The sequence below is a fragment of the Pelodiscus sinensis genome, chromosome 7 (assembly GCF_052426305.1).
Source record: "Pelodiscus sinensis isolate ZL-2025 chromosome 7, ASM5242630v1, whole genome shotgun sequence".
NCBI lineage: Eukaryota > Metazoa > Chordata > Testudines > Trionychidae > Pelodiscus > Pelodiscus sinensis.
In genome coordinates, this window is record NC_143058.1 from 62,473,546 (window position 1) to 62,489,029 (window position 15,484).

Consider the following 15,484-nt stretch of genomic DNA (forward strand, 5'->3'; position numbering starts at 1 on the left):
AAGGGGCTTTGACCCACAAAATAAAAAAGTTGGAACATCTTTTGATGTACTAAGATCGCACTTCTGGCCTCAAGCAAGAATACCTAGGTGCAGTCTTCCTAAAAGAGCAATGTTGATAAGAGGGCCAGGGGAGAACTGCAAAGATCTTCAGGATTTTCTCGTTTTTCAAGTATATTTCTGACCAAAACATCAGTGTTATGCTTGTAATTAATCAGTGTCTAAAATAAAGAGCGTAGCTAACCTGTAAAAGGCAGTGTGATGAGCTGCCATGCAGGAGTTTCAAACTGGAGTCCAAGAATAGCCCTTTGCTAGTATGACACTGGAATTTGGAAACAGCAAATAGCTAACTCAGATGTGGAAGCCATATGCTCTAATCCCTTATTCAGCATTTGGAGAAAAAGGATCCAAAGGCCCTAATCACTCAGGCTGTGTCTAGACTGGCCAGTTTTTCTGGAAAATCTGCCACTTTTCCAGGAAAAACTTGCCAGCTGTCTACACTGGCCACTTGAATTTCCGCAAAAGCACTGACGATCTCATGTAAGATTGTCAGTGTTCTTGCGGAAATACTATGCTGCTCCTGTTCGGGAAAAAGTCCTTTTGCACAAAAGGGCCAGTGTAGACATCTAAGACTTGTGTTCTGCAAAAAAGCCCCAATCGTGAAAATGGCAATCGGGGCTTTTTTGCAGAAAAGCACGTCTAGAGTGGCACGCTTTTCCACAAAAAGTGCTTTTCCACAAAAAGTGCTTTTGCGGAAAAGCGTCTGTGCCAATCTAGATGCTCTGTTCCGAGAATGCTTTTAACGGGAAACTTTTCCATTAAAAGCATTTCCGGAAAATCATGCCAGTCTAGACGTAGCCTCAGGGTATTTCTACACAGAAGGGCTAAAGTTGAATTGAGCTATGCAATTTCAGCTACATCAATCACGTAGCTGAAGTCGAAATAGTTTAATTCGGCTTTTGGTGCTCTCTACACAGCAGAAAGTCAAAGGAAGACTCTTCCTTTAACTTCCCTTACTCCTCTATCCACCCCCCATCAACATTATTTTGAAATCATGGCTTGCGGTGTAGACGCACTCCAAAACATAACGCCAGTTATTCCGAAATAATGCTGCTGTGTAGACACAGCATCAGAGAAAAATCAGAGGAAACGTGACCATAATGTCATCCCTTCCCACATGTTATATGCCTGCCTCTAGCCTTTATGTGGCCCATACAAGAGAATTAAAACTCCATGCTGCTGGCTAGTAGAGACATAAGGAATGGATATGACAGATACCAAAGACCTATGTAATAGGGAATCTTATGAAAATATCCCACCGTTATGACCTATGATGGCTTTTGGCATTTTTTTCCACTGTAAAACAAGAAGCAAGGATAAGTGACATGGTCTTGAAAACACACCTCATTTTCAGCAGCTGTTTGCACAGTGATTTACCTCGGTGCTAACACCAGTTGGTTAAAGCAGAAGAATTACACATTTCCTGCTCGCAAGCAGGAAGAGTGTTGCTGCATGAGCAGTAATGGTAGAGTGAGTGCTAGAGTAAACGGAGCTCAGGCATTTTTACCACTGGGCCACAAAAACCTGCCTAGTGGTTATGCCCATTAAGACTCAATAGATCTCCACGTATTTTGCAATGTCCCTTTTGGAGCCATGTTACTTCTAGCAAATGCCAGGGCACTCCTGCCATTGACTGTCTTGCTGCCAATCCCATACCCTGCACCTGTTCATGAGTATTACTGCTGATGAAGGCAAAAATGACTGCACATAGTCCAACTTTGAGCAATGACTGTAAAAATGGCAGCCTGCATTTCCATGCTTGTTGCCTCTGTGACTCCTAATCCAATGAGCTCAGCTGCTTTCGGGTCCTCTTTGGTGGCCCTACTTACTGACGCCGAGATCTCAAAATCAAGCTGGCCCCTTTCCTTCTTATACATCATAAGGCTCCAGGAGAACAAATTATGAAACCTCTATGGTCCATTACCAGCAACGGGGGCTTGCACAAGTGTAACAGCCTAGAACTTATTAACAGTTCTGTTGATGAGGCATAAGCAGAAATAGAATCCAGCTCATACTCTTAACTGTGTTGGCTTAACAGTTGGGTTGGCTCCACAGAGCTAACTGGAGTAAAACGGTCTAGTTGTATTGTTTTTGTTAATGTCAGCAGAAATGGTTCTTGAATGGGCAGACCTATCACATCTGGTGAGTAGGAAGAGCTTTTGTTTACACATCCTATTCCAGAGTTATTTGTGGTGCAAATCACCTCGTAGTTTATACATCTCTAAGGCCTGGTCTACACTAACAGGGAAGGTCAACTTAAGATATGCAACTCCAGCTACGTTAATTATGTAGCTGGAGTCCAAGTATCTTAAATTGCGTTTTGGCACTTTCCATGCAACGGGAGGCCAACGAGAGCGCACGCCCCTGTCGACTTCCGTTACTCCTTGTGAAGAGCAGGACTACCGGCACTGATGGGAGCTCCCTTATAGTTCAAATTAGTGTGTCTTCACTAGATCCACTCATTTGAACCCTAGAAGATTGACTGTGGCAGCATCCATCCCTTCTATTGTGCAGACATGGCCTAAGAGACTCATACGTCATCTCGGGTGAGTTGTCGTGTCTACATTAGAAATTAGTTGCCTCCATGCTTAGCTGGTTCTGTGATGGGCCCCAGGAAGACCTACTGAGTCATTCCACCCATCTAACAGACTGAGAAGGAGGTTGGGGTTCAGGACCAATCCTGGGACAGCCAGTAGTGTACCTATTGCTGTAAGTGAGCCAGTAGCAGTGTGACTCCACCAAAGGCCTTGCAAATGATTTAAACTATGTTGGGTCTTATCTGTCGATTTCAAACTTCTTGCTTTGTGGTTTCCACACAGAGGAGCAGATGTTCAGCTGATGGGAATCCACATTGTTCTAGAGACCTCATTAGCACTGAGGAAATTTACCCTAGCCGAGGATCTGGCTTAGAGACTTATTAGAACTATGTTTTATGCCCTATTTTTTTCTCTTCTTATGAGTGCTGCATCAAAGTGCCTTTGCTAATGTACAGAGAAGTGTGCTTCATAAAACCACCAATTTTAAGTAGAATTTTACAAGATAATTATGAAATAGGCTTTGTGTGGTTTTCTGATTGGAGAACATTTTGATCAGCAATAAAATACAATTTGTTCTCTCTTTGAAACAAGAAAAATAATCTCTTTTTGGCAGGAAGGAGGGAGTCAATTTATTTTATAGATCAGTGTTGACATAAAGGGTAATGGAAAAAAGACAGGCCCATATGTGCCCTTCCCTATTCGTTGTCTTACTCACACTTTTAGGCTACGTCTACACAGAAGTGTTATTTTGGAGCAACTGACATTATTCTGAAATAACAGTCCGCATCTGCACCCAGGCAGTTATTTCGACATAATATCGAAATCATGTTGAGCTGGAGGACTGCTTACTCCAGCTCCTGTAATCCTCATTGTATAAGGAGTAAGGGAAGTTGGAGGAAGAGTTCTTTATCTCAAACTTCCTGCTGTGTAGATAGCACCAAAATAAGCTATTCCGACTTAAGCCATGAAGTTAGTGTAGCTCAAGTTGTGTAGCTTATTTCAAGTTTAGCTCTGCTGTGTAGATGTGCCGTTACTCATACACCCTTCTACTGCAGAGCAAATACGTTGTTTTATTCATGGTCTGCAACAGCAATGCACCATATATTGGCCAGCATTGAAAATGTGTGAAAAGAACTATTCTCTACCAACACGTATATCCTCCCCCAAATATCTTCTCTAGAAGATGGCATGGATACATTCAGATGTCTTCTATGATCACTACTGCATCATCTAGCTAGTTGTCACTTAATTTTACTACCATTTTCAGATATTCATGTGAACCAACCAAATAGTGTAAATAGTTTGAACCTCTCTAGTTCAGAACTCCCTGGTCTGGAAACATCTCTGGTCTGGCATGATTTTAGTTAGCCGAATGTCCACTTTTCATGAGTATGGCCAAGTTTCCCGCGGTCCCATAAAGTTTGTTTACAGCCACCAATCCAACTCTCTGTTCTGTGCTGTTATTTAGCTCTAATTTACTCCTAAATGTCCTCTAACAGCCCCATAAGCAGTAGAAGTGCTGGTAATGCTGCTAGACCTCCCATGGTCCAGAAAATTCTTTTGTTCAGATCTAGTCAGGTTCCGAGGGTACAGGACTAGAAAGATTCAGTCTGTACCTGTGTCTTTCAGACGTGATTTAACAGGCAAAGGCAATAAAGATGCACCATTTCATTAAGGCCTGTTCTACTCCCCTCGTGGTCAGCAAAAATGTTAACTAAACACTTAAATGTATTGTTTCAAATATGTATTTGAATTGATTTAGTTTTCTTAAAGTAAAGTAGGACTGTCCAAATCATCTCTTTTGAATCTAAGCCTTTGTTCCCATTTTAAAAGCTGAAATGTGATGGTAACCCCCTACCCAGCTATTTCAGGATTCAGACTCTGAGCTAAAAGTCATTTGTTTGCCTTTTAGGGGAAACCTCCCAGCAACTGCCTATAGAGTCTGGCTGCAAGTAAAATCCATATGTAGTGCTTCTGTCAGCAAAGACTTGCTAAGAGAGAGTTTATAATAAATATTTGCATCTGGTGCTTTGGACACTCTAATCTATCCTACTGATCTTTGCTGTGTCAGGCTTTGTTTTAGGTGAAGAAGCCCAGTAGTTATAAAGGTTTGCAAATGGGGCATATTTATCATGGTTAGCTCTACTTTCATACTTCCACCTACTGTACAAATAGCCATGACCACTCCCGGCATAACCAGTGATGAGATGGTCTCCATGCATTTTTAAGATGATATTGCCAAAACAATTTTGCGAACAGGAGACATTATTGTCTGAAGGGGCAGATAATCTATTTCCAGGATAAAAGTTACATCAGATTCTGCCTTGTAGCTTCAGTGTCCTTAAAATCACATTTTGGGGGGCCAGATTCTTCCCCACACACTTGCATGTGGTCATAAGTCCTGATCAAGCTATTCATAGAGTAAGGTTGCCAACATGTGGCCCTGTTTAAACTACTCTTGCTCACCCAACGATTGCTTCAATACCGCATTGACTTTGTCAGCACTAATTCAACTTCTGTGGGTGATTTGTCTTTGCTTTGAGAGGGGGGAAAAAGTACTGTTTGATACATAAAAAGGGCTTTAATCATTGAGGGAATATTGAACCTGTGTCTAATAGCTAACAGTGTTTGACCAGAATCATGACTTGAAATACAATGATGGCTTTGTTGAGCAGCCCATCTGTGCCTTGGAAAAAATGTATTGATCTCTTGTTGGATATAGTTATTGCTGTGTGTCTATGCACATATGTCAAGATCCTGATTATAATTTTGAAGCAGAGAGATTCCCTCATCTGAGAAAATGAAGGGGGAGTCAAATGTACAGGTTGAACCTCTCTAATCCAGCACCCTTGGGACCTGACTGCTGCTGAACTAGAGAATTTGCTGAGCCATAGGAGGTCAATATTGTCCAGAATCATTACCAATTCTTCCACTGCTCGGTGGACTCCTAGAAGACATTTAGAGGTATATTAAAACTAAAGAACAGCACAGAACACTGAGACCCAGGACTGGTAGCTGCAAAGAAACTTTATGGGACCATGGGAAACTAGGCCACACCCATGATAAGTGAACATCTAGGCCACACCCATAATAAGTGAACATCTGGCTAATTAAAATCATGCTGGACCACAGATATTAGCAGACCAGAGAGTGCTGGATTAGGGAGGTTCAGCCTGCATTGCTAGGTTTTACTGATGCTTTTTGTTTAAACTGCAAAATAAGAAATTTATAAATACATCCTGGACTTGTCCCAACTGATAAAATATAGAGGTAGCCTGATTTGTAAAGAAACATAAGGAAACTTTGGACTCTTTAAAATCTTTTCTCCCCCTTTTAACTGCTATATCCACATCTGTATTAACTGTTTAATTAGGCTGGGAGTTTTCACTGGAACCTATGGGTGTTATGTGCCCAACTCCTGTTAATGTTCAGTGGAAGTGAGGTGTCTAAACTCATCTAGGCACCTTCATATATTATGTTGGGAATATCAATATTAAATGTTGGTGGGCCTGGTTCTGGTTCAGGTTCGTTTAGACCAAAGGCATCTTAATCCAGATGTGCTGACTGATTTCAGCAAAGGTACCTTCAATGAAGGTGCTTCTATGTGAATCAGAATTGGGCCCTATATTATGTCAAAATCCCAACTGCATGTATAAAATGATGAAGGCCACTCAAGCAAAAGAGTTGCCAGTCATTGTGGATAGTTCTCTGAAAACATCCACCCAGTGTGCAGTGGCAGTAGAAATAGTAAAGAGAATGTTAGGGATCATTAAGAAAGGGATAGAGAATAAGACCAAGAATATCTTATTCCTCTGTATAAATCCATGGTGCTCCCACATCTTGAACAGTGCATACAGATGTGGTTGCTTCATCTAAAAAAAGAGATATTGGCATTGGAAAAAGTTCAGAAAAGGGCAAAAATGATTAGTGGTATGGAGCAGCTACCATACGGAGAGAGGTTAACAAGACTGGGGCTTTTCAGCTTGGAAAAGAGACAACCAAGGGGGGATATGATAGAGGTCTATAAAATCATGACTGGTGTAGAAAAAAAGCGAATAAGGAAGAGTTAGTCACTCCTTTCCATAACAGAAGAACCAGGGGTCACCAAGTGATATTAATAGGTTTAAAACCAACAAAAGGAAGTACTCCTTCATGCAACTCACAACCTGTGGAACTCCTTACCAGAGGATGTTGTGAAGTCCAAGACTGTAACAGGGTTCAAAAAAGAGCTAGATAAATTCATGGACGTTAGGTCCATCCATGGCTACTAGCCAGGATGGGTAGGGATGGTGTCCCTAGCCTCTTGTCAGAGCTGAGAATGGGTGACAGGGATGGATCACTTGATGATTCCTTGGTTCAGTTCATTTCTTTTGGGGCACCTAGTGTTGGCCAGGATACTGGGCTAGATGGGCCTTTTGTTTGACCCAATATGGTTGTTTTCCTGTTCTTAAACTAAAAACAAACTACCTGACTTTCCAATGACCAGCCAGGCCAAATCCTTAGCTTCACTTTATCACTCTAAAATGGAGTCTGTTGTTATTGACTGGTGCTACTTTCCGATAATGGAGTTCGAGGATCTGAGATCCAGCATAGGGCATGCTACCTTTGGTGCATTGTATGAAAGAGTCCATGGCATAGGACTGGCTCCTGCAGACCTGGCCCTCTGGAGCTTTGATTCCTTTGCTCTGAATTGCAGGTCACCTTGTAGCCCTTGCGAGTAACGATGGCACGGTGAAGACCTTGAACGTCAGCTCGGGGCAGCTTTCCAGCCTGGCAGGCCATGAGGGCGAGGTGCAGAGCGTGGTCTTTGATCACAGGGCAGAGCACTTGCTGTCGGGGGGCTCGGATGGGACCGTCCGGCTGTGGTGCTGAGCCCCTGGAGGTGGCTGGATGGAAGAGGAGGAGCCAGGCTGCAGGGAGCCAGCAGCAATCAGCTGGCTCAGCGCCTTCACTGCTGCGTGCGCGGGGAGCGCGTTTGTAGCTGGGCCCAATAAAACCCCGCGTGTCTGTGTATGTTGTTCTGTGTGTGTCTTTCAGGGCCCCGGGACCCTCCTGTGGGGGCTGCGGGAGCAGTAGCTTCCCAAGGACGCCTAATGCCAGCCCAGACGAATTGCAAAGAGCCTGGTTTGTTCCGTGCCACAGCCAGCTCCCGGCTTCCCCACCCCCAGCCTCGCCTGGGAGCTGCCTTGAAGTTTGACTAACGCAGCGACGTGGGGCATTCCCAACCCCCTCCCCCCAGTCTCCGGCTGGGCAGGAGCGCACAAGAGCTGGCGACAGGCGCCTGATCTCTGCCTCCTCCTGCAGGCGCGCCAGGGCGCTTCAGCCTTAGCACCGGCGCTGCCTGGGACTCAGCCCCGCCGTGGGCTGCCCGGGGCGGCTCTCCCCGGCTCGGAGCCGGCCCGTCTGGCTCTGGGGGAGGGCGGGGACGGGGGCGGGGTGGGTTTGCCCGCTCTGGCGCTCGGCGATGCCCCCGCCCTGGAAGGGCTCCTAGCGGCCGGGGAGCCCAGCCCGTGCGGGGCGCTGTCCGCGGTACTGAAGGGATCCCCGACTGGGCACTGCGCGGCGCTGTCCACGGTGCAGAAGGACCGCGAGGGGGGCTGTCCGCGGTGCTGGAGGAAGCTGGGCTAGGATCTGCCCGGCGCTGTCCGCGGTGCTGAAGGGAACCCGGGCTGGGCACTGCGCGGCGCTGTCCGCGGTGCTGAAGGGAGTCCGGGCTGGGCTCTGCGGAGCGCTGTCCGCGGTGCTGAAGGGATCGGACAGGGGCGCTGTCCGCGGTACTGAAGGTAGCCGGGCTAGCAGTATGTGCCCCGCCGCAGAGCCGCTGCGCTCCGTGGGGCTGAAGCCCGGGGCAAGTTGCTCCCGTGCCTGAGCCGGCCAAGTCCCCTCCCTTGGCCCGGAGAGGGGGCGGACGCGGCGCCAGGGGATGCTGCCGCCTGCATGCCATCCGGGGCTGGCTCCCAGCCGCCGGTAGCTGCCGCGCAGCCAGCCAGTCCTCCTGCGGCGGGGGGTGTGGGGAGGCTCCCAGACGCCCAGACCCGCGGAAAGGCAGCTGGAGGCGATGCGTGCGCTGCTGCTGCTGCTGCTGCGGCTGAAGACCAGGGGGCTGCGAGCCACTCTCGCCTCCGGAGCGGCTCTGTGAAGCCTGAACGCTGGGCGAAGCTGCTTTCTCCGGTGGCGGCGGCTGCTCCGGGCTGGGACATGGGCAGGGATGCTCCGGGAGCCGGCGCTGGACGTGTGATGTGCTGCTAGTGCTAACAGATCGCCCAGCCGTTCCATCCAGGCTGGCCTGTGACCCCCGGCAGCTTTTCCCCAGCTTGCGAGGTGAGTAGCAATGACTCGGGGGGAGACCTGGCTTGCTCACAGGGTCGGACCCATCGCTGGGCATGAGCAAGGATGGGAAAGTTGAGCTGCTCACTAATCCGTAGCTGAGCCGGGTTTGTTTACTTGGGGACCCGCTTCCCGAGAACGAAGCTGCAGTCGGGTCAGTTTCCTTCCCATTCGTTAGACTGGGTCTTTGGAATTGGTGTGTGGTAGCTAAGATTAGCCCACACCAGTACTGATTTATAATGCTTTGCTACTGAGTGCCTGGCCATCAAACTTGGGGTAGCTTCATTGGGCTGCTTGGCTCATTGCACATTACCTCAAATATCTGTTTCCCAGTTGCTCTTTTTTTTTCGTAAATCTTCACTTGCCTGACCATAGAAAATTGATGCCTACCTGTGGCTTGGTAGGTGAGCAAAACTCTTTACTCTCCAAATCTCTAATGCAGACGTAGCTGGGTGCATCCCACTTAGAAAAAACAACAACACAGCATGCTACAACAGCTGTGGCTGGCAGTATTTCAGTGCTTTACCCTTGTGATAAAAACATAGCTAGCACTTCAATTAAGAGGATATCTTTTGATTTTGACAAAGCGTGTGTAATATCCGGTGTCTCCCTCTGTAGCAGTTTTGGGAAAACTGTCTTGCTTAGCAGGATCCGTTAGCTTATCTTGTGAGATTATAGCTTCCTCCTGATTCATTCTTTTTGACAGATTTTTAATATAATCTGAGTCGACAGGAAATGTCTCTTTGGGGAGGAGGAAGAGGAAACAGATCTCTATAAGTATGTGTGTATTGATGGGGGAGAGGTTGGTTGTGTCTGTGTTCAAATGCTCATAATTTTATTTATTCAAGTAGTCCTGTGTATGCTATTAGCAGGCAATCCATACCTGACTAGTAATAAACATAAAACTAATATTCCAGTTACTAAAAAGTTTCCTGCAAATACTTTTCACTCTAGGATGACCGTTCCTTGCCCCATTATCAGAAAACCAGCAAGAGACCCTTTTTCTGCTGGCATTACACTGAAGTCCAAATGGCATTTAGAAAAGGATTGAAAATGCACACCTTGATGACAGTGGTGTGACACACAACACAGACAATAAAGTAACAGCAAATCATATGTGGAGTGCTCTTTCCTGGGATAGGGATGGGCTTTCCTTCCTTTTCCAATCTGTCAATCATTACCTTGCCCATTTAAATATTATTCTCCATTGCCAAATCCGCTGGCTGTTCTATGTAGCTGTGCTGGCATACTAAGTTTTAGCATGGAGACTGTCACTAACCTAATGAGACAAATCTATTATGGTAATGCCGTGTACATGCCAGACATTTTAAAATACTGATCTATGAACTCCTCGCTGGACATTAATATAAGTCTGAAAACTGCTGCCCTGAAAAATGTCAGTGTCTAGAAATGCCAAATAAGGACAATTACACTACAGAAGAAGGAGAAGAAACCTACAGGCTTGACAGATGTTACCAGCCCAGCCTCTTTACCTTGCTCTGTAAAAATACCATATTTAAAACACTGAGGAATTCTAACTCTCTAAGCCTATATAAGATACAGGGTTTTGTTTTGTTTTGTTTTTCATATGGGAAGCTCAGATCAGACTAAAGCCCATATAATTCTTGTTTTACCTTCTGTGATTTTGTCTGATAAAGCTTCTCTGGCCTTTTTATCCTCTTGATTTTAAGAAACTGAGCCATGCATTGTAGAAAAGAGTAGGTAGTGGTTACACCAAAAAAGAAAGGAACTGTTTTGATCCCAAGTTCTGTGCCAGTGAACTGCCTACTTACTATTTCAATTTCAGGCATTATTTCATTTCTTTGTGTTTCCAATGACCAATATTTTCCAAATAAGAAAAAGCAAACATTAGGCATCATGATAAACCAGCATTTGATTGGAGATTTTCTATAGGCCCTTGTATGCATGAACTGTATGTGTACATTTGTCTCTCTCTACATCTATACAAATGCTCGCTTTATTGGCCCTATGTAGCATGTGTTGTTTTTCTTAGGAATAACTGAGGAGAAAAAACTGCTTTCAGATTAAACAGTTTTTAACGTCTGCATGTTTTGAAACCACTGGTGCGGGTTGAAAGTGTGGTCTTCCTATGTCTGCTTTTGTGACTATTTCAAGTTATTCTTATTTTAACTATTTGTTTTCAGACCACTCCTCTGGTACCCCTATGGAAGCAGCTGTTTCTATCTGAGATTAGGACCGTATATGGAAGTTGAGGAGGGGGATGGCTTGTCATATCCAAGAAGCATGCCTACTTCTGTTACTAATACCTGGGTTGGTCACCCCAGCTGCCATCAATCATGAAGACTACCCTGCCGATGAAGGCGACCAGACCTCCAGTAATGACAATCTGATCTTTGACGACTATCGAGGGAAAGGCTGTGTGGATGACAGTGGCTTTGTATACAAACTGGGAGAACGTTTTTTCCCAGGGCATTCCAACTGCCCTTGTGTCTGTACTGAGGATGGGCCTGTTTGTGATCAACCCGAATGTCCTAAAATCCACCCAAAGTGTACTAAAGTGGAACACAATGGATGTTGCCCGGAGTGCAAAGAAGTGAAAAATTTTTGTGAATATCATGGGAAAAATTACAAAATCTTGGAGGAGTTTAAGGTATGAGTGATCCTTAGTATTTATTCACTACTCGCATGCTAGATGAACTTTGGTGGGGGGACTTTCAAAGTCACTTGGTATTGGCCTGTTTATACAGCAAAAAATGCTGGTGTGGTGCTCAGAGAATGAATATTCACAAGTACATCAAAACATGTAACAGTTGTTAGCCTCAAGGCTTGCTGTGTTTGATTAAATAGTGATCATCCAGCTTGCAGGTAGTTAAATTTCCATGCAGGTGATTTTAAAGTAATGAGAACTATACTGATTGGAACTGTCCAGTTCCCATGGGTAAAGTATTCAGGAGTCATTTTGAAAGGAATGTTTTCAAAAAATCTTTACCGTGTGCTTGTGATTTTAAGAAATTAGAAGACGGATTTTCCGTTAAGCTAAGGAAAATGCCATACCTCTGTTGCAGTAGCATCTATACCCAACACATACTTTTTTATTTCTGAGAACATGTGCCCTCATAGCTCAGTAGTAAAGACTTGCTTTGAAGCACAACTTTTAACTCTTCATGGGATAAACCTTACGCCTCTACTTGCCAGGTTTTTTTCTTCTCTGGCCGTGAATACACTTTCATATCAGTTTTTGTATTTTCCAGCATTTCAGTAACACAAGCTAGACTTTATTTCCAGACAGTAGCTTCTCTTTCAGTTGTATCCTACAGTAATAGTATATAGTTTAGTTTTTCTTTCACGAGGGATTTCCCATCCACGCATGAATCAGAATGTCCTAGAAAGAGCCTAGTTCTTTCCTAAGGTGCATTAGACACATATCCTTAATAGACTAACAAATAGTGTGTCCTTTGCTTTGCCAAAGAATACAACTTGAGGCTGCTGATTGTGTGACCAGTAATAATATATTGTGCTGTTGATAGCCTAGGAAAAAAATTAATTCAACTTATTATGACAGGCATCAGCCTCCGACCTTTGAAAATATAACATTACTATCTTTGCATGACTCCTTAAAAATTAGTGACCTCGTGTTATTCCTGGGTCAAAATCGAGTACACATGATAAAATCATGCAAGACCCTTTTCGGAAGAGGTCCTACAGCATAAGGGATGCAACATGGAACTTTTATGTCACAAACCCTGTGCAAGAAAAAAAGTTGTCAGAGAAACAATGAATTAGTACTTTGCCACTGATAATACTAGGAGTATGTTTTCAAGGCTATGCATTGACATGGAGCCACAAAGCCTCTGTTAAAATAAGATGGAATCGATTCCCTGATTATTGTGAGGAAACGTAACCCCCACCTCAAGCTAATGCCAAACTTTTAGCTGGGGACTGCTCAGTAGATCACAATCCGAGATCATAATAACCACCTTAATGATGAGGAAAACGCAGATCAGATTGTGGAATGCCCCCGATCAAATAAGTCTCCATGCAGGACTTCAGGAGATACTCCTAATTCAATTTAGATCACAATCAAAACTTCTCTTGCTCATAGCTGGGCTCCTGTGTAGAGAACAGTGAATTTTTTTCTGCAAATAGCAAATTCACAAAAAGATACATTTTCAGGGGCACAGAAACATCACAATTTCAGGCACTGAGCTGAAACATTTCCTCAGTCAACTCCGCTCCTGAAAAAGTGAGAAGGAATATACTGTGGGGATAGAGTGGCATTTGCAGGAGGTTTGGTTATGATGAAATTCCAACTATACCAAAATAGCAAAGTCCTGTTATTCTCAAGGCATTTCTATGGAGTTAAATTCTGTTTTAAGTGTAGCACCATTCCAGACACACAGAAAAACTCATGGAGCTGAAAGATAATACCTGGGCCAACAACTGGGATCTTGTAAATTTCATCATAAGGAATTTGCCAGTCTTATTGAGTGACATCCTGATTGCACTGAAGTCAAATGCAGTTTTCCCATTGATATTTATGGAGCCACGATTTCCTCCATTATCTCTGTAGTAGAAATTTTGAAGACTCCATTCTCGTTCTCTTGCCTCTTGTGACATTTTGATGGTCTGCAGGTCTTCTCAGTGCATTTCCACCTACGAGGACGTCAAGCTATACCAGAGATGAGATACTTCCGTATGCTTCTTAGAAACAGAGTGCTTGTCGCTGAAATGGACTCGTATAGTTTAAGCCTTTCACCTGTCAGAATAACGGCTTGATTACTGTTTATATGTATCAAGATCTAGGTTCCACCATCTGATTTTATGCTGGTCAATATATAGTTAAGGTTCACACACACACACACACACACACACACACACACACACACACACACACTGTGTTAATTAATTTCACCAGAACTGAGCCAATCTCTGAAATTTCACATGTATGATCTTCGGTCAAGATCGACATTTTTGTCTGGAAAGTTTGGAGCAAGTTGAAGAAGACAGTGTAATTGGGTCAGTACTTCAGTGGCTTCAGTTCTGGGGTGATTTTCCTAACTTATTTTTAGCTCACTGTAGCTTGTTGGCTTGGCATAGAAAATCCATCTTTCTCTTCATCTGTTGCTCTTAGGGTATGTCTACACTAGCCCCCTAGTTAGAACTAGGGAGGCTAGTGAGGGTGACCAAAATTGCAAATGAAGAGCGGGATTTACATATCCCGTGCTTCGTTAGCATGTTCCCGGGTGGTCGCCATTTTGGCACTTGACTAGCCTGGAATAATTACACATGGCAGTGAAACGGGAGTTCGAAGGAAAGCCCTTAATTCGAATTAGCTGTTAAACCTCATTCCATGAGGAATAGCAGTTAATTCGAGTTAGGGCTTTACTTCGAACTCCCATTTCACTGCCACATGTAGACGCGGGCAGTTATTCCGGGCTAGTCAATTTGTAAATCCCGCACTTCATTTGCAATTTTGGTCACCCTCATTAGCCTCCCTAGTTCGAACTAGGGGGCTAGTATAGACATACCCTTAGTGAGTACAAATGTGTTTGACTAGTTTTGGGAGTAAAACGGTGGTACCTGGTGGGAATTCTTTTGTTACTAAGATGCGTGTTTTCCAAAATCTGACTTCCATGTTGTGGGCACAAGTAGCGTCCGTAATTTTTGTGCACCGATAAAAAACGGTATGCACAAATATCAGCATGCGGGCAACCAGCCACCTAATTTGTGCTAGTCCAAGTGTTGATATTTGTATGCCTTAGAGGAAGTCGAAGCTGAACTTCAGCTGCAAAAAGTAGTTTGTATACTTTATAAAGCCCCTTATGTGCTTGTAACACACTGCTGGCTCAGCAAGAGAGTGTTTTGCTGGTGATTAGACTTGGGGTCAGCTCTCTGCCAAACCAGCCTATCTTTTGCACCAGGAAACCCCTCTAGGCTCTCTGGAACCAAATCTCATCTAGCAGGAAACAATCAATGAACCAACTCCAGCCCTGGAGCTCCTCGGAGACATTGCTTTGCAGTCACAGATGATATTAAGTTCACTGCTCTTTTATTGAGTTACTGCATCACCGTTTATGAACGCAACTGGGGTAAATGTACCCTTCCGTTCCTGAGTAAAAGTAAAACAAGTTTATTGAAAAAGAAGCAAGAATTACACTCAGCACCCTTCTCCGGAAATATTTTTTCCTAATGTCCAACCTAGACCTCTCCCACTGTAACTTGAGCCCATTGCTCCTTGTTCTGCCATCTGTCACTACTGAGAACAGCCTCTCTTCATCCTCTTTGGAACCTCCCTTCAGGGAGTTGAAGGCTGCTATCAACTCCCTCCTCACTCTTCTCTTCTGCAGACTAAACAAACCCAAATCCTTTAGCCTTTCCTCAGAGGTCATGTGCTCCAGCCCCCTAAGCATTTTGGTTGCCTTCTGCTGCACTCTCTCCAATGCGTCCACATCTTTTCTATAGTGGGGAGCCCAGAACTGGACACAATACTCCACGAGCATGTCTAGACTACAGGTTTTTTCGAAAAAAGCAGCCTTTTAAAAAAAAACTTCACCTGCATCTAGACTGCAGCGGCATTCTTT

The 15,484-nt window shown here is 44.4% G+C and overlaps 2 protein-coding genes across 5 annotated transcripts in view; both read left to right on the forward strand.

Moving 5' to 3' along the window:
- Nucleotides 1-7,605, forward strand: part of SPAG16 (sperm associated antigen 16) — a 667,853-nt gene extending 660,248 nt beyond the window's left edge. For all 4 annotated transcript variants that reach the window (XM_014575658.4, XM_025186825.3, XM_089779827.1 and 1 more), the window contains one exon: nucleotides 7,291-7,605. In XM_014575658.4, coding sequence (XP_014431144.2) covers nucleotides 7,291-7,466 — 176 coding nt within the window. In that variant the 3' untranslated portion in view covers nucleotides 7,467-7,605. The remainder of the gene's footprint in view (nucleotides 1-7,290) is intronic.
- A 1,344-nt stretch (nucleotides 7,606-8,949) lies between these two features.
- VWC2L (von Willebrand factor C domain containing 2 like) overlaps nucleotides 8,950-15,484 on the forward strand; it is a 106,851-nt gene continuing 100,316 nt past the window's right edge. Inside the window, exon 1 of the mRNA XM_006127392.5 lies at nucleotides 8,950-11,553. Coding sequence (XP_006127454.1) covers nucleotides 11,164-11,553 — 390 coding nt within the window. The 5' untranslated portion in view covers nucleotides 8,950-11,163. The remainder of the gene's footprint in view (nucleotides 11,554-15,484) is intronic.